At 38.0% G+C, this 26,303-nt stretch overlaps 1 protein-coding gene and 1 long non-coding RNA gene across 2 annotated transcripts; both read left to right on the forward strand.

The window, feature by feature from the left end:
- Positions 1–43: 43 nt before the first annotated feature.
- Positions 44–17,001, forward strand: LOC117291863 (puromycin-sensitive aminopeptidase-like). Its single transcript, XM_033773801.1, has 17 exons — positions 44–262; positions 1,196–1,277; positions 3,043–3,242; positions 4,043–4,150; positions 5,327–5,524; positions 5,969–6,099; positions 6,302–6,372; positions 7,110–7,318; positions 8,352–8,456; positions 8,953–9,187; positions 9,812–9,951; positions 10,678–10,812; positions 11,857–12,076; positions 12,672–12,871; positions 13,852–13,959; positions 14,107–14,259; positions 15,329–17,001. Exons 1-17 carry the CDS (start codon positions 140–142, stop codon positions 15,515–15,517), a joined length of 2,607 nt encoding a protein of 868 aa, XP_033629692.1. The 5' UTR covers positions 44–139; the 3' UTR covers positions 15,518–17,001.
- Positions 17,002–19,880: 2,879 nt separating this feature from the next.
- LOC117291138 lies at positions 19,881–24,852 on the forward strand. The gene is made up of 2 exons (XR_004519128.1): positions 19,881–20,024; positions 24,674–24,852. It is a non-coding gene; the product is annotated as an uncharacterized LOC117291138 (long non-coding RNA).
- The last annotated feature ends 1,451 nt before the right edge of the window (positions 24,853–26,303 follow it).

Consider the following 26,303-nt stretch of genomic DNA (forward strand, 5'->3'; position numbering starts at 1 on the left):
GTGTGTCATGTGTCGCGCAACCTGCAAAAAATCACAAGTCACCGCGCACTCCTCTACCACGCAGAGGAAGCTTTGCTGCAGCAAGAAGGAACATTTGCAGCTGGAACTTGTGATCAATTGCTGACTGAAATCACTCAAAATGCCTGCCAAGAAACCATTCGAACGCTTACCAAAAACGGTTGTGCCATCGAACTACAAGCTGAAACTTGAACCGGATTTGGAAAAATTCACATTTTCTGGCAATGTTAACATAACTGTTTCGGTAGGCAGTGGTTTTAAATTTTCTTTTTTGTTAATTAAATTAATTAATTTTGACTAAATTCCTATATCATTTCGGAAAAGTTTCCGTATGGCGCCACTACTTTTTCATTCGAAATAAAATAATATAGTATCTAATTTACCTGATTGATATATCCCTTTTTGTAAAAATGAGTGAAAAAGTGGTGGCGCCATACGGAAAGTTATCCATCATTTCTCTAGTGACTGTATCTATCACATGGTCCATAAACTCAATTCATCGATTGGACAGACTTTATATTATTTATTTAAAAAAATACCAAACCAATGTTGTTTTGTTTCAAATTAAATTAGTATTAGTTTAATATAGTAGTTATATATTTACTCTTTTAACCCAAATCAGCCTGCGGTAGTGTTTAGTGCTACGTACGGAAAAGTTTCCTACTACTACTGTGCTAACCTGTGAAATATGTTTGACGTAAGCACATATCTCCCTGCTTCTATGTAAGCGCCGATTCTTTGCTTACTTACAGGAAGAAGACCTTTGAAATTGTGCTCAGCCTGTGCTGCAGTATACTATAAATTGCTCATCATAACAAATTGTTTTATAACTTAAATTTAAAGGAGAATCTTTTTGGACCTTTGGTTGTAAACAGGGACACATCTACATCTACATTAGCCCACCTTGTTGAGCTGTTAATGGCTCTCTTTTAACATCGGTCTCAACACTGTAATGGCGACAGTGTTGAGACCGATGTTGAAGGACAGCTATTAACAGCTCAACAAGGTGGGCTACATCTACATCTACGCTGGTGCGTGTCCACTTCTGGATGTCAAAGCTGAGGTGTGCAAAGACATCATCGTCGGACACGACGGATAACCTACTACTAGAGTAAACTTGTGTTGCATTTGACCTGAAACTATTGTAAAATGTTGTCTTTTTGTCTTTATTTTGCAGGTAAAGGAGGCAACAGACAAAGTAATCCTTAACTGTCTTGATATCAACATAACAAAGACATGTTATGCATCAGGAGGCAAGGGTACGTAAAAATTGCTTTGTAAAGTTACATAAATGGGTCTCAATTTAGTCAATAAATAATTGTACTGCCAAACCAATGAGGTATGTAAGTGGCAAGCAAAACTACAATTTTACAAAATAGTACATGGTTATAAGCTATACTAGGCTATAAGCCATTAAGGCTACCGCAATTAAAACGGGGCATGGTGTTGTTCCATTCTCACTTAACAAGTTGTAAGGACAGGTTTATCTATTGCCAGAGGGAAATAGGTCCCTCTTCTCATCACTCAAAGTCCCTCGGGGGAATAGACGTACACTAGTTGCCTCGATGACAGTCAATACAAGTCAAGCATTCTCTAGATTTTAAAACAGGTTAAAGGCAGGGGACACTATTGGTAATTACTCAAAATATTTATTAGCATAAAAACCTTACTTGGTAACGAGTAATGGGGAGAGGTTGGTAGTATAAAACATTGTGAGAAACAGCTCCCTCTGAAGTAGGGTAGTTTTCGAGAAAGAAGTAATTTTCCACGAATTTGATTTCGAGACCTCAGGTTTAGAATTTGAGGTCTCGAAATCAAGCATCTGAACGCACACAACTTCGTGTGACAAGGGTGTTTTTTTCTTTCATTATTATCTCGCAACTTCGACGACCGATTGAGCTCAAATTTTCACAAGTTTGTTATTTTATGCATATGTTGAGATACACTAACTGTGCAGGCTAGTCTTTCACAATTACCAATAGTGTCCAGTGTCTTTAACTTTCAGTAGTTACTAGTTAGTTACTTAAAAATTTATCAAAATATCACCATGTTTTGTTTGATTCTTTTTGACTGAGGACTTCCCACTGTTTAACTGATTGTGATTTACATAAAATGCAAAAGGGTTAGGACATATCACCATAAGATTGTTTTGGTTTTGATGTGGTTGGATTTTGTCAGTGTGAGGAATCATCTCAGTAAATAACCTAAGAGGGTTAGAGTGAAATGGTGCCTCTATGTGCACATGTACAGAGCTCGATTTGGGGGGGAATATTTCTTGAAAGATGTAAGGAGAAATAGTCCACATTGTGTCCAAACAAAGTAAATTGTATTTTAGGTGATGCACAGAGTCTGTCTACTTGTATTGTATTCCTTTTTGTTTATTTCACAAAGCATCTACAGCTCAAGCACCAAAAATGGGTTGATAAAAACCTCAGTAATTTTTACAAAAATACCATAGAAAAGACACAATTTACTTGTATTATAAAATAGACAAAAGGACACAGGCTCACTCTGGGCCAGACATTCCCAAACTTGTAAATATCTGGGAGGTTCAGTGTCTTTAAACGAGGGGGGATCCAGGGCCTCAAGTTATTGATTGTCATGAATTTACAGAGCAATCAACTCTCATCCCTGAATCAGGTTCTGGCTGGGATTTCTTTAGTGGTGGAAAAATGTTTCCCTGGAAACCATAGCACAATGACTGATCAGTTACATGGTAGGTCATACATAGTATACAAAACACTCAAATCAAAGAAGTGCCCAAAATTAATGGCTTCAGATACCCTTTTAACTGTTAAATACCCAATTTTACATTTGTTGAAAACTCTTGAAAAGAAATTGCAAGTGTACTTTTCAAATTTGGTAATTGTGTGGTGGTCAGAAACAGATGTGTAGTGGCCCGAAATTCTTCCGGTGGTGGTTGGGCAATCCTGAGTGCCAGGCAGGTTTTCCGGCACCGACCACTGTGGGAAGAACCCTGCTGAATAACGATTAATTCACTTGGTTTTAATTGTACTTCATTAGACATCTCGTCCAGTGACATCAGCTACAGTGTAGAAAATGAGACGGCTACCGTGACGTTTCCCGAGACGTTGGCAACTGGAGTTGGTCAGCTCTATCTTGAGTTCACTGGAGAGCTGAATGATAAGATGAAAGGATTCTATCGCAGTAAATATACCACGCCGGAAGGAAAGGAACACTTCTGTGCTGTCACTCAATTCGAGGTCAGTAACATCCACCACTTGTTTAAAGAGCATAATGTGGGATTGGTAAAAATATAGAAATAATGAGGATTTCAATCTAAAGTTGCCCTCAGTTTAACCTGTTGATGACACAAAAGCAGTCAGTTGACTGACTTTTCAGGATGACGTGCCTGAACTAAGACCGTCAGAGACAAATCAGTCGCCGATTGTTTCCAACACAAGTATAAATGCAATGATGTTCAATTGACAATCGGGAACAGACGGCATTAGAAGAAAAAATCTACAGTTTCAAGAGTAACAAAATTAATACTTCTGCCATAATTTAAGTTAAATTTGCATCGAGGATAAAGAATATTAATTTTGTTTTTTTACCCATACACTGATGTGTGTTAGCACTGTATACTCGGTGCTTAACCGATGTCCTGTGAATAAAAATCACAAGCATATTACTCAGGTGGGATTTGAACCCACGACCCTTGCAATTCTAGAGCAGTGTCTTACCAGTGTCTTCCCAGTAGCTAGAGGCAGTTTGAGTCCTATGTTTTGGCAGCGGGTACCGCAACGATATAATAGATGTTAATATTGCTTTGGGATAAAGAATATTACTTTTGCCAGGTGTTCCTGGCAGGGGGAATCAATCAGTAGATTTTACATTTAGTTCCTGTACCTAACAAGTGTTACGTATCTTATATGCCGCATTTTTTTGCCACTTGGTTGCAAGTGCTAAAAATTCTCTTTACTCAAAACAGTGCTCATTGATTTTGGCAATAAAATAAAATCTGCACCATTTCTTGATATGCAAACTGTTCATTAATTTACAGGCTACTGATGCAAGAAGATCTTTCCCATGCTGGGATGAACCAGCAATCAAGGCATCTTTTGATGTCACTCTTGTTGTGCCAGCAGATCGTGTAGCATTGTCTAATATGGTGAGTTGAATCAATAGGATCAGTTTCAAATCAGGTCAGAATCACATGGCTATCACGTGAACATTGATCCATAAAGCTAAAAAATAACACTGGACTGCAGGCCTGAGACCAATGATTTAAAATGGCGGGCCAGTAAACATGTGACTAGACAAGTGTAGCGGTCCATTAAGCTCCGCCCCATTGCGTATTGACCAATCCCAGCGCAACGAAGGTCCATCAAATATGGTCCGACATGCGTGCGCGTATCTTTGGGCGCGCGACAGAATTGTGCAGAAAGGCATTGGAGAGGCGCACGTGTTCTTGCTCAAACGTGTGTCGTGGGCGGAGCCTACTGGATCGGTCTATTGAGTAAAGCCCGCTTCATACTTCCTGCGAATGCAATACGAATGTTTACGTCACAAATTCCTGCGAATATCGCTGCAAAAACAGAGTTGTGAGGTCAAATTCACATCACATTCGCATTCACATTCGAAGTATGAACCGGGCTTTACAATACATCACTGTGTATAATATTTAAACAAGTATGTTGAAATGTTGACTTTGAGTCTTATAAATGTCTTTTCAGTTCTGTTGAGTAATGAATTAGTCTTGTAGGTTTCCCCCAATTTGGAGCCCTGTTAACCCTATGAGCTCATGCACTTTGAGCCTTTTTGTACTGGAATCTGGAAGTGGTGACATACTTGTACTTTGACATATTGGCTGTATCAGTATCTTATATACTGTTATTAATTTTATTTGTCTTTTATACTGAACATCCAAGCTTACAAACACTATGCTCCACGTTTTTCCTACATTTATGATTTAAGGGTTCAGCCGTCGATTTCACAAAGAGTTAGGACTCGTCTTATCTCGAGTAAGAACGAGTAACTCTTCCTAACTTAGGATTAATCTTAAGGTCTGCATGCTACAGTACAGGGTTGGGACTCGTCCTAAGTCCTAAGATTAGTCTTAAGTTAGGAAGATTTTTGTGAAATCGACGGCTTGATATTTTTGAAGAGTTGCGTTTTTGATGTGCTGTTTTATGGGACATTCATTATTCACACCTAGAAAATAACATAAAATGTCAAATAACCTCCAAGTGTAATTGTCTTTGTAACTGCCATCATGTTATTGAATTGAATTGAACAAAATTCGAACTTACATGTAACATTTTTCTGGTTTTTCCCCTTGTCTCAGAATGTTGTCAGTGAGCAACCTAGTTCCGATGGCAAACTCAAGGTCATGACCTTTGGTAAGACTCCCATCATGTCTACGTACCTTCTGGCGTTTGTTGTCGGTGAATTTGACTATGTGGAGGGTAAGTCCTTGGACGGAGTCTGTGTTCGAGTCTACACCCCGCTCAGCAAGAAGGAACATGGCCAATTTGCTCTGGAGGTACAAATATTTACTTTTACTTATTAACAAGCTGGTTACATTATGATAAGTGGTTTAGGGCAGTCAGGTTGGCTCAGTGGTTTCTGTCTCACATTTCACCTCTGTTGACACCATTTTGATACCTGGACTAGAGCGGAGCCTTTATGTTGATTAGGTTTTTCAGTCCCTACCTGACTGCATTGGTTTTCCCTAATAAGGATTTTCCTCCAATGTCTATAACAGAATTTTGTTTATTGTCTTCTCTAACAACAACAACAACAACAACAACAAAAAAGTGCTGTACCACACTTTGCTAATTTATGTTTCTACTTTTAATGATACAGGTAGCTGTAAAGACGTTGCCATTTTATAAGGGCGACTTTGATGTGGCGTCCCTCTACCAAAGATTGATCTTATTGGTATACCGGAATTTGCTAATTTATGTTTGTACATTTGATGATACAGGTAGCTGTAAAGACGTTGCCATTTTACAAGGACTACTTTGATGTGGCGTACCCTCTACCAAAGATTGATCTTATTGCTATACCAGACTTTGCTGCCGGTGCTATGGAGAATTGGGGTCTCGTCACCTACAGGTATGGTAGCATTCAGCAAACTCAAGAAGAAAAATTTGTAGTTGAAAGGGTGAAGACATTCCCTCAAATTTCCAGAGACATTTGGCAGCAGAGGAACAGTGCATTCTAATAAGGATGGTAAATTTGTAAATAAATTTGTAATACATCAATGTGCCCTGCACTGACTAATTCATGCAATTCCTGGCATTGTTTTCTTCATCAGAGAGACAGCTCTACTTGTGGATCCCAAGAACTCGTCTGCATCAGCCAAACAATGGGTAGCATTAGTAGTGGGTAAGATTTATTCATAATATTATCACATTTATAGGATTTGAGGCATTGCATGGTCGGGTATCAATATATATTGGGTTTGCGGTAGCACCATGTGTGTGTTTACTTGCCAGGTAGAGTATATTCTTAGAGAAATGTCTTTCTTTATTCTACTACCGCGAAGTAGGTTTACTGTCCTGCTTTTTAACTACTACCTGGGCGGAAGGTATCGAAAATTGGCTGGGACTACTACTTTAGCTTATAGGATCGTAATTAACTGCACTATCGCGGAGTCAGTTCTTAAATTGGTCTCAACGTTTCAACTAGCTTGCTCTAGTCATTTGTCATGTGATGTAAGCTGTACGTTTGTATTCGCAGGGCCATAGATTTGTAAATACTCCAACAAATAAAGACCATCAATATTGACTTTGTAAGAAGCACTGCAGCTGTTGATTGTGTAAACTATTTTTTGAAATGGGATTCTCTTAAAACTTGGTGTGGATAATTGTTCACCCTATTTCATTTGAATGTCCTGAGAAGCAATTCATTGAAGACAGTTGTTTGCTGTTTTCTCAGCAAAGAAACTCTGTAGTCAGCTGAACTTTCACATGTGACTTTTATTGTGTCTTTATAATTTTGTAATCAGCATTACATTGACTAAAACCAATCTGTGACTCTGCTTTAATTTTTACTAATTTTTTGGTTTTTATATTGTTTTGTTCGACGCATATTAAAGTTAAACTTGAATTTTGATGCTGCAGGTCATGAGCTTGCCCACCAGTGGTTTGGTAATCTAGTGACTATGGAATGGTGGACTCATCTATGGTTAAATGAAGGTTTTGCATCTTGGATTGAATATCTATGTGTGGATCATTGCTTCCCGGAGTATGATATCTGGACCCAGTTCATTACTACAGATTATACCAGAGCACTTGGACTTGATGCACTCAAGAGCAGTCATCCTATAGAGGTTAGTGTGTAATAATAACAAAAAATTACTTAAAAAGAAAAAAAATTGTATGCTAGTTCGCCCAAAGCAAGGCTAAAAGCCACTCTAGGTAAAGGGCTACAAGGAAGAAAACATAGAAATGTAGTAACTCAGTGGAGCTGAAGGTAGGAATTGACATTCCCCTTAAAAGATGGCAGATCATAGGATGAAGGGAAATATGCACCAGGCAAGGAGAGCCAAAGAGATGCAGAACGAGGGAAAAGGCTACTGGAGCGTTTTGTAATACTATTAGTGGCTTCTTATGTAGCGCTCATATCCATCACTCAGTGATGCTCAAGGCACTTCAACGTTCAGTATTTTCCTGCGAGGTATGTTGGACTTAGTTTTGAGATATGAAACCTACTCCTTTTACATAGCACCATGTAATGGTTTTCAAGGTGCTGTGGCACAATATGCAGCTAACCAAACCAGGAACACCTTCTCTTTTTGATAAGCGACTGGGTTATTTTATGTGCGTCATGCAACACACGGGACCAACAACTTTACGTTCCATCCGAAGGACGGAGCATCATGGTTAAGTGCCTTGCTTAAGGACACACGCGTCACGCCTGGGACTCGAACCCACACTCTGCTCATCAGAAACAACAGTGTTTTAATCCGAAGCAATTAACCGCTAGGCCATGACACACATATTGCACCATATAGTTGTTAATCTTCACTGTTTATAGAATGATGCTGTTACTTTTTGGGGGTATTTTTTGGGGTAGTACATTTTTGACAATCTTTAGGCATGGGCGTTTTTTTTTTCAATTATGTAAAAACAATATATTTATAAACTTTGACCCTTTAGTCACTTTACTCTACACAAATCTACTCAGCAAAGTAGATAGACACATGTGTTACTACAAACTGCTCACAGTGCAAGTGCACAAAACCACAGAGACAAATATTGCTCTCTTTGCATTTTCATTTCAGTGATTTTTGGAAGAGAAATGTTACAAGAAGAAAAGCAATCAAATTTCCGTCTGATTAATTCCTACCTTCTTTCCCTTAGGTTCCAGTGAACCACCCAGATGAAGTGGATGAGATATTTGATCTGATCTCCTACTCTAAAGGCAGTTCGATCATCCGCATGTTACATGACTACATTGGAAATGATGTGAGTATTACACATAATTGATCTATATGTGGACTAACACATGCCACACAGTGCTATATGCAGTGTTGAAGAATAAGGTTTTCCTTAAGTGTACAGAACAAAGGAATGTCCACATAGTGACTGCAACACCAAGCTGAGTGTCTCGGGTAGTGGGGGGGGGGCCTTGGTCAGTGACTAAGTACCTTTCGGTTTAAAATCTGATATTCATAAAACTCTAACCACACCAACTTCACTCGGACTTTGCATTGATGCCCTTATAAGAATACTGTCAATATCGTGTGAAAGGCAGCTACATGGATTTCCCTCAGGAAAAGCCATGCAGCTGCAAACCATTTGCTTACTTGAAATGTGAAACATTTTATAGCACTAACTATACCCTGGGTTTGGATGCAGATACAACTGTAACAGGAAGCATTGCTTCTCAGTAAAACAAATAGTGAAAGTTTGCCGTGATTTCTTGGTGAATGTTTCTCATTGCAACAACATTTTCTTCTAGGCCTTTAAGAAGGGAATGAATGTTTATCTTGAGCGCTACAAGTACTCTAACACTCTGACTGAGGACCTATGGGGAGCACTAGCAGGAGCAAGTGGCAAAAACATTGAGGAGATGATGAGTACCTGGACTCTACAGATGGGATTCCCTGTACTGAAGGTATCTGCTGAACAGAAAGGCACATCAAGGGTGCTGACTATCTCACAGAGTAAATTCTGTGCAGATGGACCAATGGAAGGTATAGTACTGAATCTATGCATGTATTTCCAGTTGAATGCTTATGTTACACTTGTATGCCTGCTGATGTGTGTTGCGTTGTCCTTTGGGAAAGACTCTGCTAGAGTTAATGCATGCCATTAACTATTTTATGCAGTATTTAATTTAATTACCTTCTTGTTGATCTTGTGGTTGAAGTTTATGTAGAACCTGCTAAACACTGAAAGAGTTTGCATATTTATCTACCTCTTAAATTTTCGCTGGTTAGAGAGTCCACAATGGATTGTACCAGTCAGCATTGCTACCAGTACTGATCATACTATCAAACCACTATCTAGTATCCGACTAGATAAACCAAGTAATAACTCTGTATTATTGTGATATTGATATAGGAGAGAGTCCACAATGGATTGTACCAGTCAGCATTGCTACCAGTACTGATCATACTATCAAACCACTATCTGGTATCCTACTAGATAAACCAAGTAATAACTCTGTATTATTGTGATATTGATATAGGAGAGAGTCCACAATGGATTGTACCAGTCAGCATTGCTACCAGTACTGATCATACTATCAAACCACTATCTAGTATCCTACTAGATAAACCAAGTAATAACTCTGTATTATTGTGATATTGATATAGGAGAGAGTCCACAATGGATTGTACCAGTCAGCATTGCTACCAGTACTGATCATACTATCAAACCACTATCTAGTATCCTACTGGATAAACCAAGCACCACTGTCACACTGGAAGATATCAAACCAGACCAATGGATTAAAGTAAGTTGACATTGAATTTTTTTTTTTTTTTTTTTTTTTACCTTCACCTTTACTAGTCTGACAACCACTTCAAGGCGAGGGCTTCGCTTAACTGATTTGGGCAATCCACTCAAATCAATTATCACCAGGGGCACTTTGCTGCCTACTATTGGGGCTGAAACAGGGTAACCCCCTTCACATTCCATAAAAATGTTAGCATTGTTATCATCCACAAGGAGCCTGGCTGGTAGAGCAGAATGCACTGCATTCCAACTTTTTACAAAGTAATTATGGTTGAGTGCCTTGCTCAAGGACAAAAAATTTCCTGACGGGGATTCAAAACCACACTCTGCTGCTGACAACACCAGAGCTTGGGTCTGGCGTACTAGACCACTTGGCTATGCTTGGAACACTCCCAATACCTTTTTGTCGAATCCAGTGAGGTTTTCAATTTTATTACTTTGCATTTGGAAAGGTTTGGGGTAACATCATGTCATGACCATCTCTTAATGAGTTGAGGGGGTTCTGAAAAGAACTGTTGGTTTCAACTCGACGTTCAATCAGTATGCTCTAATCGTCTTCTGGAGAAACTCATTTAGAGATAGTCATTACATGATGTTACCGTAAACCTCTCCATATTGTATTTCCACCATGAAAAGTTTCAAATTCTACTTTACTTTTCATTTATCGGGAGCGGAATGCCTTAACTTGAGTTAACAAGTTATTCATTTTGTTTCCCCTCAATAGTTGAACCCAGGAACAATTGGATTTTACCGTGTGTACTACTCCTCTGAGATGCTTGACGCTCTACTACCAGGTATTCGAGATGGTTCACTTCCTCCCCGAGATAGATTGGGACTTGAGAATGATCTGTTTGCATTGGTACGTAAAACCGTTGGTCTTTAGGTGTCTCTAAAATGCAACAGGGCTAAAAAAAATTACATTGGACCACAGGCCCCAGGCCAGTTGTTACTTATACTAGATTTTAAATTTGCATCGGTGATAAAGAATTTTTTTTGTTTTTATTTACCCATACACTGATGTGTGTTAGCACTGTATACTCAGTACTTTCCCCGAGTCCTGTGAAAAAAATATCACATGCATGTTACTGGGGTGGGATTCGAACCCACGACCCTTGCAATTCTAGAGCAGTGTCTTACCAACTATACTACAGAGTAGCTAGAGGCAGTTCAAATCCTATGTTTGTTACTTGTCGGGCCATAAGACTTAAGACTGGACAAGTCTAGTGGCTTTGTGTTTTTCAATTGAATAATAACACTTGTACCTCACTGTGTAATATCTTGAACAGAAACAAATTCTCAAATGTTGACCTTGAGTCTTGAAAATCCCTTCTAATTATTTAAGTAATACCTCGCAAGACAGATCACATCAAACTTCTTCACAGATATCTTTATGTCTTGTCGGGACTCTGTAACTTTTCTTTCATTTTGATTCTTGTCTTGTGCAAGCAATTGTGGTCCAGTCAACATTTTGAGCTACAAACTCTGTCGCCTTACGTTTTTCTCCCAAATTCAAGCTCTGCTGTAACCTACCTTTATTTGTTTTATTTAATTCTACACCATTCTGTGGAGTGCTGTAGACACAGTGCTTTCTCTGATGTTATTATTTTTGTAAAAATGTATCAATCAATAAGACATTTTGATTATGCTTTGAATCCTTTTTTTTTATGCTTAACTTTTCAATTAATATGGATGCAAAATGCAGAGATAATTCATTTTATTATTTGTTAGGCCTATATTTATATGGGAGACAACAGAACTAGCTGTTGCAAACTTCTAACAAACCAAAATGTCCTATGGTATAAATGCAAAAACAAATAGGTAATTGCCTGACATTTCAACCCTAGCAGAGTCTCTCTCAAAGGCTAAATGACCATATAATGATATGAAGACATTTTTCTTACAGGCCAAAGCAGGGCAGGCTAATACAGTTGATGTCTTGAAGGTAATGGAAGCATTCTCGAATGAGACAAACTACACTGTGTGGACTGAGCTCGCAACCAACCTAGGAACTCTATCTAAGCTTCTGACTAATACAGACTTTGGTCAACTCTTCAAGGAGTTTGTCAAGACTTTGTTTACGGACATCTATCAGAAGCTTGGCTGGACACCTAAGGATGATGAAGGTAAACATAACTCCACTTATACACCTACTTTAAAGGCACTGGACACTCCTGGTAATTACTTAAAATAATTGTTAGCATAAAAACTTACTTGGTAACGAGCAATGGAGAGCTGTTGATAGTATAAAACATTGTGAGAAATGGCTCCCTCTGAAGTAACATAGTTTTCGAGAAAGAGGTAATTTCTCCTCAAATAATAAAAGACTTCAGGTCTGAAGCCTTTGATTGTGCATCTAAAAACACACACATTTTATTTCAAAGGGTGGTCAAGTTTTTGAGATATTGCAGAAAATCTGGAACGGTTATGTCCATGCAGAAAAACAATCCGGTTTCCTTTAATGTAACTATCTATTCTCTCACTGTTTGATTTTGATATGGAAATGATGTTTTAGATTTGATTGATCGGAGTATGATGAAGATTCAAAAGTTGGTTGTACGGTGTATTCAAAGTAGAATAGTAAAATGAATTTACTCCGAAACTTCCAATAGTTTGTTTTCATACCTATCATGTAGTTTGAGTGACTTTCTAACTGTTCTTATTTTAGAGGTATTTCTTTAAATTTGATAAACATGTAATGTTTTTTATTTGACACATTAGGTCATTTGGACTCAATGTTACGAAGCCTTGTCGTTCGTGTAATGGGACGTAATGGCCACCCCCATGCCATCGAGGAAGCCAAGAAACAGTTCAAGAGTCATTGTGCAGGAGGAGAGCAGATACCAGCCGACCTCAGGGCACCAGTCTATCAGACCGTCTTGGCCCATGGAGATGAGGCAACCTTTGAAGAGATGCTGAAGGTAACTTTGGCTGTGTTTGAGTTGTTGGCTTCAGCTACGACTACGGCTAGATTTCCGTGTCATTATGCGATGAAGTATAGGATGTCCTTAGGAACACACTTAGCAACAGTGGTAGCCATAGCTGTAGCCGCCAATTCAGATATGGCTAGCAGCAGGCACAAGGAAGAAAAATAGGTCTGGTCTGCTTCCGTGTTTGCAGTTTTTATTATAGAAACAAAACATTACAGGGGCCAGACCATTTGTAATTCTTGTCTTAACTTGGAGCAAGTTCGGGTAGTGACTAGACCGACTAGACTAACCAGAAACCATAGAGCACAGGGAGATTGACTACACCGAACCATGCACTGGAGCATGATTGATATTGTCAATTCCAGAGCTATGTCACAGTTTCTGGTCAATCTACCTGAACTTGCTCATGGTTGCAGGATTTGTATGGCACAAAAGAGACAGTTGCACTAATATGTTTAGGCCTACTGAAATATAGACTCAATAATAGTGCATAAAATATGAAGTGAAGAACCTCTCCTAAAATCCATCCCTGCCAAATACAACAAAATGTGCCAAATGGTTGAAGAAGTTGTAGTTTGTTGCATTTAGCAGTCAACTCAAATCCCATACTCTGTTGCACTGTGCTGCTTTAAGCAGAGTTCTGCATGGCCTCAGCATGTCCATGTGTATTCCCATTCATCAGCAAACTTCAATGCCTATGCCCAGTGCCGAGGCTGGTGGTGCCAAGGCTGGTGTCAAACCAGTTCAGTTTACAATGCAACACACTCCTCCGATACATTTTGCTACATTCAGCACATTTTTCTTTTAGCAGGGTTGTCATTTCAACTATGTTGCATTTTTCTACATTTAGCAGGGTTTTCGTTTCAACTGTGTTGCATTTTGCTGTATTTAGCAGGCTGTCTAGAAGACACATGATGGGGGTTAGAGTTGAGTGGACATTATCTCTCATTGTTTTGTTTCTTCACCTTCAGCTTTTCAGAGCACAAGATCTTCCTGAGGAGAAGGAGCGTATCTTAAGAAATCTTGGAGCTGTCAGTAACCCAGCCATGATGCAAAGAGTCTTGGACTTCTCCCTCACAGTAAGTCAATCAGAGACTATCTAGATTTATATAGATGCTAAAAATTACCTTTAAAAAGAAATTGTGAAAGCTTGCCAACAACACAAGGCTGGACGACCATAAGGTGAGGACTTCACTTAACTGATTTGGGCTATCTCTCATTAACAGGATGAAGTCCGTGCTCAAGACACAGTGTTTGTTATCGGTGGAGTGACGGGTACCAAGGAAGGTCAGGCCTTAGCATGGGAATTCCTGCAGAAGAACTGGAAGGAGCTGATAACACGTTACTCAAGTGGCTTCTTACTCTCCAGAGTTGTACAGGTATGTCATGAATAAATTGTTCCCCTCCCATAACCCCCCCCCCCCCCTATTCCTGGAGCTTCAATGATAAAACTAACAATTCTTTTTGATAGTCGGGTTGCATGATTAAAATATATTTTACTTTAAAGGGAAATTATACTTTTATTTTTTGGAACCATTTGATTGTTGTAATTCTATATTAATGTAGATATATACAATCAAACTAACCTGTGAAAATTTAATTTCAAATGGTGGTTGCGTGTTTTTAGATATAGAATCCGGAGTGATTAGGTCAACGCTGAAAAAATAATCCTTTAATCTGAGAGATATTACTTTCAGTCACACTTCTCAGATTTAAATTCAAAATGCTTCACTATGGAAAGTTGGTCTTCGTTGCAATTTTTTTTAAGAGTGATTACCAAACGGATACAGACCCTTTAAGATTCATTCCATGATTTTTTTAAAGTGAATCACTTGATGTATACATTTGTAACAGACTGTGATTGTCTCCCGTGTATTTACAAATATTTGTGAAAATCTTTAAAAAGCCATGTCATAATGAGGCTATATACAGTCGACTCAGGCAATCTCCAATAAGAAAGCTCATTAACATTTAAGTTTTCCTATTTTCTAGGTGATAGTGAGGTACAGCTAGAGGAATATCTCTAGTGCTGCTGAAGTGTTCCTTGTGCATACATCGCACTTGGTTACCTCCAGGTTACCTGTAAAAGTTGCCCTGTGTGATAATGACCGATACATCTCTGCATACATTGTTTAACCTGTGAAAGAAATAAAATCGTTTGTTAACTTGCCCCAAAATTTGAGAATGCCCTAGAACCTCTTGCTCATAGTTTCATTGACCGCCATATTTGATGATGAACAGCGGATAAGGGCAGGCATGTATGTACTGATGAACAGCGGATAAGTGCAGGCATGTATGTACTGCGCACAACTCTCAGCCAATGATAGCCTTTTACTCGTGTACATTTCATCAAACATGGTAGTCAATGACATCATCTGCAATCCATCTTCATTGTAACTGTACTTCACTATTTTATCACTTTTTCCTATTTCTTCTGTGCCTTTACAGTATTGTACTGAGGGTTTTGCTTCTGAAGAGAAAGCTTTGGATATTGAGACATTCTTCAAGACTCATGAGGCCCCTGCAGCAGAACGTACCATCAAGCAGTCGCTAGAAAACATTCGCCTCAGCGCTAAGTGGCTAGAACGTGACGCAGCCAGTATCCAAGCCTGGCTTAAGACCAAGTCCCAACTCTAATCATCAAACAGTCAAAATGGATGTCAGTTTTCCAAAGTTGGTCTAAGGTACGAGATTGGTTCTGAACCAAATTCCAACTTCCAGTTCTGATTTTCGGTGTGGAGACTTGGAAATTTGATTTTGTACTTGCTCAAATGGTTGATAACAATTTCTTTTTCCCCTGAAATTTCATAGCGGTTTAAAACCACAATTTACTTTGTTCTTATTATCAAACTTATGTCTTATACAAACAATTATTAAGCAACTATATCAAAATTATCGCTTTTAATTAGGGATAACAGAATACATCATGAAAAAAAGAGTTTCAAGTAAGCCAACAAATTTATTGTCACCTAAACTTTAAAAGTTTGGGAGACAAAGGATTACAAAGACAGCTTAGTGGTAAGAAACAATGATATTTATAATTTGGGAGGCAAATCATCGCTACTCAAAGCTGAGAAGCTGGGTTGTGAGGGACGCGGCTACAACATGGTCAAGTTTCAGGCATGCATGCAAGGGCGCCTACGGCACCCACCCCATATAAGACCACGGAGCACAGTTTGAAAGAGCTACTAACGACAATTTCCCTAAAATTCTATCCCAATTGAAATTATTGTTATCCTGATCAGGGACATCTTGCTGATTTTTTTCAAGTGCCTAGTACTTTTGCCTAGTACTAGAGGCAGTTTATAGTCGGTCGCGCGATGGACGGTTGATGGAAATCTTGACGCGCGATCAAAAAAAGACTCAGTTTTAGGCCTCAGCGACAACTATAAACTGTGTCGCGCGTCCAAATTTCCATGGCGTACCATCGCGCGACCGACTATAAACCGGCCTTTTGGCCTCTCTCTATATATCAGATTTGTCAAATGCTGTCTTGATATAAAATTGAGATGGTCAGTGACAAATTTGAAATGTAGATCGAGCAAATGATGAGCACATGTAGTCTCCTTATCAAGTGAATTTACAAATGGTTACGACCATAGCTAGATGTTGCTAATGAACAAGTTTTTATGTTAATTAACTGCAAACAAAAAAATTAATTCCAGGAGCTTTTTGATAACGAGAGTAATTATGTACACAGAATTGATAACGAGAGTAATTATGTACACAGAAATTGTTGCACACTGTTTGTTTTTACAAGTGGAAATTTGACGATTTTTACTTTTCATCAAGTTCTTATTTTTTGCGAGTGCAAGCTGAAAATTAACAGTTTGTCCCATTTTGTTTTCCTTTGCGTGGAATTGTTCAGTGTTTGGATGTAAATGATGACTTGGAAATTATAATCAAAAATAATTTGTCCCGATCATTATGTAATTGACCAAAAATAATGTGTGATATGCTAATACAATCGGCAACCTGATACCAAATGTTGTCTATAATAATTAATTGAAATGGTTACAAAACGTTTATTTCAGATGTATGTACAAGTGGATTAATTTACCACTAGGTGGTTATCATGCTTTACTTCAAATCGGAATAAAATCATACACTCTGGAAATGAACATTTTTGTGTATTGTAGTTTATTTGAATTGTATTTAGTTTATTTTGGGTAAGGTGGTGGCAGTCTGGCAGAGCAAGGCTTTATGATGAAGAAGTCCGTCTGTCAGTCTGTTAAAGGCACTGGACACCTTTGGTAATTGTCAAAGACCAGTCTTCTCACTTGGTGTATCTCAACATATGCATAAATAACAAATCTGTTATTATAAATTGGTCATTGAAGTTGCAAGAGAATAATGGAAGAAACCCTTGTATTCTCGCACAAATTTGTGTGCTTTTACATGCCCGATAAAAAACATCAGGGCCCACTTTCATAGAGCTGCTTAAGCACAAAATTTTGCTTAAGCAAAAAAATCCTTGCTTAGTAAAATCAGATTACCGGCCAAGACTCCACTCAATTGTTATGCTAAGTGAACAGCAGCTAATTACCAGTCACAATCAATGTATATGGCATAACATTTTGGCCAGTAACGTGTGTAAAATAACGAGCTGTTTTCGTGCTTAATCAACATTTTTGCTTAAGCAGCTCTATGAAATTGGCCCCAGATCTGAAGTCTGTTATTATTTGAGTGAAAAATTACCTCTTTGTCGAAAAACTAAATTACTTTTGCTAACAACAGCTCTCCATTGCTCGTTGTATGCTAACAATTGTTTTTAAGTAATTACCAATAGTGTCCTGTGCCTTTAAGTTTATGCTTCGAAATTTTTGGGTGATTTTGCAAAACCCAAAGTGAACAACTGTTTAAATGCACACCTCATTAATAGTAGTCCACCAGAAGATTTTTGATTCATCGATGACACTTCAGCCACACATCAACAACATTGTTCGTTTATCATCATATCACATCAGGAATATAGGTAAGATTCACAAGTACTTGGACAAAAGTGCCACTGAAAAGGTCATTCATGCATTTGTTACTTCTCGTCTTGACAACGGCAATGCTCTTCTCTACAGTCTTCCTAACAACCAGATTTCCCGACTTCAACGGCTCCAAAATACTGCTGCCCGCATTGTGACACTGTCTAGAAAATCCTGTGCTATCACCCCCATTCTGAAACAACTACACTGGCTCCCTATCTCTCAACGAATCATCTTCAAGCTGATGCTCATTGTCCACAAAGCTCTAAATGGCAAGGCTCCCCACTATATTTCTGAACTGCTTCAAGTTTACACTCCATCAAGGAATCTTCGATCAAGTTTCATGCTTCTCCTCATTGAACCCAAGTCTCGACACTCATGGGGTGACAGGTCTTTTTCTTCAGCCGCGCCACGCATCTGGAACTCTCTACCACTTAATCTTCGATCTTGTGTTTGTACAGCAAAATTCAAGTCTCTTCTCAAAGCTTATCTTATGTCACAGGTTTTCAATGACTAATTTTGTTGTGTCTGTTTTTCTTTGTGTTGTGTTTGGTTTTTGTTTTGTTTTTGGTTTTACTGCGCCTTGAACACCCAGCAGGGTGGATATGTGCGCATTACAAGTCTTATTATTATTATTAATAGAAGATAAGTGGAAACTTCGTGCACATCTTACAGGCACTTTTACAGTAGTTTGGGAATGATCAAAGAGTCTCTAATAAATTTAGTTAAAAGAAAAGCATTTCGGACATACCAGACTTAAGGTAAAGTGAGCAGTGCAATTGCTTATCAACTACGTATTGCTTCGGTGAAGTTTAGTGTGACACGTTTTTGTATGATCCACAACCACAGAAGTTATAAACGCGTAACAGCAACATCAATAAGGACAACAGCAAGCAACGTTTGTAATTTTTGTCAGTGTTTATTTGGGATTAGGCGGCAGTTTCATAAAATGTATTCTACAACTCATTTTGTGTATATGCCCTATTGTATGTACCTGTTGCCCTAAAAAAAGTTCTGCATAGAGGTCACTCGGACAAGGAGAACAGCGTTGACCACTAAATAAAAACCACACAGCAGCTGATTTCACGAAGCGCTGTATCGAGTTAGGACGAGTAACTCATCCTAACTTATGATGGGTTCAATGCGTAAGGATAAGGAAAATAACTCGTCCCAAGTCATAGGATTAATCCTGGGTGAGTTTGTTGAAATCGACGGCATGTTATTAAAATGACGTTGGACAAGGGTCTGTAAGCTTATTGATTCTACACTAATTGAAACATGGCACTATTCAAAGAAGAACCAGCGCGCCTTTAGCAATCCACAGCAGAAATAACAAAAAGGAATAAAATAAATGAAATCAGTAGATTTTATGTTTGTTTTGTATGAATTTTTTTTTTTCTACCATCTGAAAATCAAATTGAACGTTTTGTGAAAATGCAGTTTCGGCTTTTCTACTTTTTTGTCACCAGAAAATCCGGTTTTACTTTATCCGTATATTGGGACAGAATCTCTGTCCACACCGTCATTTCCTTTAGATCGTGGAACGACCTCGTGCCTTCAGAAGAAGAGCCAAGTTCGATGATCAAACAACTCACATTCTTCGGTCCACTGCGTTTATAAGGTGTATAATATTTTTGAAAGTTCGTAAAAGTTTGTTCTGAAAGTTTTGTTTATTTATTCTAAATTAGCAAGTGTTGATCAACAATGCAGCTGCGGGATCTGCATCACCTAGGCATGTTATTCGTGAAAAAAACTTGTTGGTTTATTTAGGAGAGTCTTAGTTACCAAATAAAAGCCATTATAGAATGTGTTTTATAGGCCTTTTTAATATTCAAATAAGGAAAGTGCACCTATGGTCCATTTTTTGCACTGTTCACCATATTCATGCAGACAACCGCACAGTGCAGCTGCGGACCAACCAAAACACAGATACAGAAAGCTAACGTCACACACGTTTAGCCAATGAAATGATTACATCAATTAAAATCACTGGTTCTGATTAAAAAGCCAGGGGACCAGTGTAGGACTCAACTGACTGCCGGGCTAAGCGCCCTCTGTTTTCACTGTCATCGCTGTCAAACTTCAGCTCTCCAAGTCTTAGCAAAATTATTGAAGAGTGTTCCTTTCCTTTTAGAAAAGGAAATATGAACCTATATGACGAAAGTAAGGTATGTATAGCTAATGTAGGAACACTACAAATACATACAAATGTATTTTTTACTGACAAGTCGAGGCAAGAAGACTACCCCTTTATTACCTCTAGTGCATTCATGTTGATGATGTACAAACCCATTTATTGGTACAACCCACACCGTGGACCAATGGGGCTGCGTATGTGACGACCAGAATTACACACAAAAATAATGCCAATCAAAAACGTTTTTTACTCGTTATGACCTGACACCACCTTTTTTTCATTTCCCCGGACATCCAATTGACTCATTTTAAAGCCATTGGACATTTTCTGAACAGAACAAAAATTAAAGTTCACAGATTTACAAATAACTTGCACTCAGGGTTTACAGAAGGTAATGGTGAAAGACTTCTCTTGAAATATTATTCCATGAAATGCTTTTTGAGAAAACATTAAAACAATATAAATTCTCGATATCGAGAATTACGGATTTATTTTAAACACATGTCATGTCACCGTGAAACGTGCGGAAACAAGGGTGGGTTTTCTCGTTATTTTCTCCCGACTCCGATGACCAATTGAGCCTTAATTTTCACAGGTTTGTTATTTTTTATTTAAGTTGTGATACACACGAAGTGTGGGCCTTTGGACAATACTGTTTACCGAAAGTGTCCAATGGCTTTAATATGAGATGTTTTGGTAAATTGTGGTTGGATTGACCCCCTCTTTGGTTTGGAAAAAATGCATCCACACACATTTCTAGTTAATGTTTGAAACAGTTGAAACAGTTGAAACAGTTTAATTAAATGTAGCTGAGTCTAAAGTTGCCTTCATTTTCTGGATAGTTTCTTCTCATAACCTTCTTTCAAATGAAACGCAACCTGTCAGTAGTAATTTCCTGTTCAGCTCTATTTGAACAGGGGATGACTCTTCACTTCATCATGGTGACTTCTCAGAAAATATAATACGTACCCAGCCAGCGTTTAAAGGCATTGGACACCCTTGGAAAGTGTCAAAGACCAGTATTCTCACTTGGTGTATCTCAACAAATGCATTAAAATAACGAACCTGTTAAAATTTGGGCTTAACTGGTCATCAAAGTTGCAAGAGAAGATAAAGAAAAAAACACCTCTGTTGCACAATTTGGTGTGTTATCACTGACCAGGATGCCTTATAAAAGGCTTTAGGGCTGAAGTCTATTAATATTTGAGTGGGGAATTACACCCTTTCTCAAAGGTAGCTATGTTACATCAGAGGGAGCCGTTTCTCACAATGTTTATCCTTTTAAAGCAATGGCACAACATCGGTAAACAGTATTGTCCAAAGGCCCACACTTTGTGTAACACAACTTATAATTATAAAATAACAAACCTGTGAAAATTTAGGCTCAATCCGTCATCAGAGTCGGGACAATTTAACGGGAAAACCCACCCTTGTTTCCGCAAGGTGTTTTTTTTTCATTATCAACTCTGATGACCAATTGAGCCAATGAGTAACAATTTTCACAGAAATATTATTATATGCAAATGTTGGGATTAAGCTTGGGCAAAAATCGCAATACAATTTCTGAAAGGAATACTGTATCGTCTTGATTTGTTGTTGATCAAATTATCGGCAAATCGTGGTTTTGTAGAAGTATCAGGATACAGGCTTGAAGCCTTTTAAAAGCACATAAATTCAACAAGGGTGTTTTTTCCCCATTTTTTTCTTGCAATTTTCATGACCAATTGAGTCAAATTTTTCACAGAATTGTTATAATGTGATATGTTGGGAATGATACGGCAAGTAAGAACACTGGTCTTTGACATTTACCAACAAAGGTGTCCAGTGCTTTTAAGTATTGAACACTTGACACTACTAGAATTCTGTAATACTTTCACTCTTAAATTTATCAAAAATAATGATCTCAAAAGAGAACCATCCTTGGGAAAAATATTCTCTTTGTAAGTTATAATTTACAACTTGACCTAGTTTTATTTTATGTGTAGAGGGATGGGGGGGGGGTAGTAGTTGGTGGAAGGCCAGCTGTGCGGAGGTGGAAATTAACCGCTTAGCAGTCCTATTCAGAATACCCCCAGGGGGGTTGCGCATCCCTCTTTGATTCTCACAAGTTGGTTTCTGTTTTCTCTCCATCTCTTCGGTGTAGATGAATGGATTTATGATAGTCTTACATGAGAGGATGCATTGGCAATGATAAGAAGATCACAAATACAATAGATGTATTTTCCATTATTTTTAAAGCATGGGAAATCAAAACAGAATAATTATTGAGAGCTTGAAGGCACTATTAGTGAAATACTTACTTGGTAATGAGCAATGGAGAGCTGTTGTATAAAAGAGTGTAAGATATGGCTTCCTCTGATGTAACAGAGTTTTCGAGAATAAAAGACAAGTTTTCAAAAAGTTTTCAAATAATAAAAGACTTCAGGTCTGAAGGCCTTTATTATTCTTTATGCATCTGAAAGCACACAAAGTTATGCAAAGAGGGTGGTTTTACTTTCATTATTCTCTGGCATGTTGGGAGGCATTCTCTGGCATTTTGGGAGACGCCTAATGAGAATACTGGTCTTTGACAAAAAGTGTCCTGTGTCTTAAAGCAGCTTTATGAAATTGGGCCCAGGTCAAAAGGCTCAGCCCCAAGAGAGCACTCATCTGAATGGTGTTGATGAATGATTTGAATTTTTGTCAAAGTGGATGGAGGGCAGCCCTTAGCTTCAAGACACTTGGGGAGTTCTCAAGATAAATTATGCGTAAAGGGAAAAGTGAAATCATACATGTAGCCCTGTGTAAACAGACCCAAAGATGAGAACATTTTGACCACACAAAAACCGTTTTGATGGAAGAAAACATATGTGCATCATATGAATTGAATTGCCTCATATTTAATTTAAAATAAGACACAATCTTGTCTGTGAATTGAACCTCACACTGCTGAATGTATTCAATTGAATAAGTAACCATTAATAAGCATATAAAAGGATGTGGAAATAGCCAACAAAACAACAAAAGCTTGAAACGCCAATTTCAACAAAAGCTTAGCCAATTTGAACAAAAGCTTCACTGATGTATTTGAGCCAATTTCAACAAAAGCCTTGACTGCATTGTTGTGCCTAGAGTAATAAAGTTTTATTTGTCTGTACGTTAAAATACAGGTCTCGACAGAGGGTACTTGGCATAAATTAGCAAACTGTAATTAAATTGTTGTTTATTGCAGTACAGTTTGATAGATCAAATTGTTTTTTTCAGCAAGTGTTTTTAAAGTATTCCCTGTTATTTGTAATTTTGTTTGGTAAACCCCTCTTTTCTGGTTGGCATTATGTTGTCTGGATTTGATGTATCTTTTGAATGACCGACCTTTACTATCAGATGAAGGAGGAAATATTTCATGTGTACTGTCAAAATTACTAAATCAGTTGCAGTATGTAGATCATGCTGAGAGTTTGTTGTTAAACCAATAAATGAGAAGCGGTTCCTTGATGGGTCAAGATATTTGATTGAACAGGATAATTATAATTCTGAAAAATAACTAAATTCCTTCAGCAGATTCAAAAAGTTGAGATAATCCATGTTGATAAGTGATTTAACCTTTATGAGGCACTTTCATTGTGAGATACGGAGAGTAATGTGTGTGTCCTCTTCCAGGTGTCACATGACTAAAATCCTACCTTTGCTTAGGACACCCCTTGTACCCCATACCTTCATATCTGGGTCCAATTTTATAAAGCTGTTAAGCAGAAAATATTGCTTAGCAAATTTCTAAGCATGAAATGAATGGGTCACCAGTTGCAACAATGTAAATTTAATGGAGGTTCTTTTAGTCACCAGTTTTCTGTCGGATTGATCTGTGCTTACCCGGTTGCTATGCTTACAGGCTTTACGAAGTTGGGCCCTGTACAGGATCAGTTACATGTTTGAGTTATATAACCCATACAGATTGAATTCCCACTGTTTGACATGATGGGTACCCCACTCTCACTTTTGCTGGTGGGTTCCCTGTATAAATAGAGAACAAATTCTCACCGAAACACAAGCCTTAATGGTTATGGATGCACACCTCACTGCACTGCTCTACACATGAAAATTTTATTTCCATTTATCAAGAGGATGCTTGGTTGAATTGCTCTCATATTCTCGTAAGCTGGAGCTCCCCTTGGTGATTGCTAATGATGCTTGAATTCCTGCTTATGTATGGAACATGGACCCCCTACATTTTTCCTTATGGTCATTGGTCATCTGAGCTGCTTATGTTGATATTGACTTAATTGATTTCCCACTGAGCCACAGGACGGTGTCCCACACTTGATCAGTCTTAAATGCTCTCATCATCACTGCAGTCTCAACTCATACAAGACTAAATCTTCAGTCCGCAACCTCAGACTTCATTCGTCCCACCACTAAGTTGAGTGGTGGTATATCTTGAGGCTATAGCATATTTAACGTTAATCCATTGGCAATCTTGTAGCGCAGCAATTTTGATGCTCCAGCTTTATCGTCGGCAGTAGTGGTGGATTTACGAACCCTTTGTGGTGCTTATTCGGCACTCGGGAATCAACCAAGTCTAATCTTGACTACTCTTAAAGAGAAAAATTCTACAGCAGTTTGAGAAATAGACACGATTTTCATATATTTTGTGACATTAATTGTGGAGTGTTGGTTTAACAGCTCTCAATTTACAACTTGCAGATCAGTGGAATAGAGAACCATACACTGAGAACAGGAATCTGTGCTTTTGGAGAGGAAAGTGAGAACTCGCCTTGAGTGCCTGTGCAGCGTATGGGAATACTCAACAAACTGTATTTTCATCAAATTAAATTAGTGGAGTAGGAGTTGATGCGAGTCCAGCATCTTAAAGGTCAAGAAAGGTAAGTAGTTTCTTTTTTTAGTATTTTTTTAAATACATATGGTTGATTGTAAATTGAGCTATTGCGATGTCCCATGAGTGATTCTATACAAAATGATTTAGGGTTTGTGATGTGCGTGAATATATACAGAGATTATAACATATGCATCAAGGGGTATGTCATCATGGCATGCTTGCCTGCATTAAAGGTGCAACCACACTTAAAGCAATAGTACACAACAGGTGCTACATAATACAAGCAGAATGTGAGCTTCTTTTGTTATGAATAAATCAATACAGGATTTCTTGCACTAATAATTTATACATTTTAAGGAACAAGCCAACCAAATAAGAAGTTAAACAAACAAAAACAATTAAATTAAATTGTTGAATTTCTTTAATATATTTGCCATGTTTATGTTTCCTTCTTTGCTCATTTAATTTAAAACAAATTATGGATGAGGTGTCCTATAGAAAGACCCTATTAGAACACTCCGACTTATAAAGTCTTGCGTTTTACACAAAACAAAGAGATTTGTTATGTCCCTCTCAATATCTGTCGAGCTTCCTCCACTGATTCATTCAAATCTTTATTAAAAAGACTCACCGCTTTGTAATTAAGGTAATGTGCTTAGAAATGCCAGTAATAAGGACTGTATAAATGTTATTATTATCATTTTTCTTGGGAACTTGAGACTAAACACAGCGTTGGTTTAAAGCCAATGGACACTATTGGTAATTGTCAAAGACCAGTTTTCTCACTTGCTGTATCTCAACATATGCATAAAATAACAAACCTGTGAAAATTTGAGCTCGATTGGTCATCGAAGTTGCAGATATTAATGAAAGAAAAAACCACCTTGTCACACTAATATGTGTGCTTTCAGATGCTTGTTTTCGGTACCTCAAACTCTAAACTTGAGGTCTCAAAATCAAATTCTTGGAAAATTACTTCTTTCTCGAAAACTACTCCCCTTCAGAGGGAGTCGTTTATCACAATGTTTTATACTACCAACCTCTCCCCATTACTCGTTACCAAGTAAGGTTTTATGTTATATTTATTTTGAGTAATTAACAATAGTGTCCACTGCCTTTAAACCAGTTAAATAATCTGTCTAAAGCTTTTCTTGGCAACAAACAACTTTGTAGTTTAATCAGGAATAAAATTGTGGTCTTGGCTGGCTGGGTTTTTTTTTTTTCCTTTTTGTTTATCAATATAGATGTACATATAATTTTGATCATTAAAAAACTTAATTTTGATTATCAGTTTTTTCGTTTGACCCACCAGAATTTGTGGCTATTCTAAATGGCCTGTCAGGTTTATAAAGGGATAAACTGCAAAAAGGCATAGCTTTCACAGCTCTAAGTGGACATATTGTGCTCTTGTAATGCACTAGTGTCAATTGCAAACTGTGTAAATACCAAGCTAATCTAATCTTTTTGTATCAATAGAGGGATTAGCAGCTGATAATT

This window comes from Asterias rubens, chromosome 6 (genome assembly GCF_902459465.1).
Source record: "Asterias rubens chromosome 6, eAstRub1.3, whole genome shotgun sequence".
In the NCBI taxonomy this organism is placed as follows: Eukaryota; Metazoa; Echinodermata; class Asteroidea; order Forcipulatida; family Asteriidae; genus Asterias; species Asterias rubens.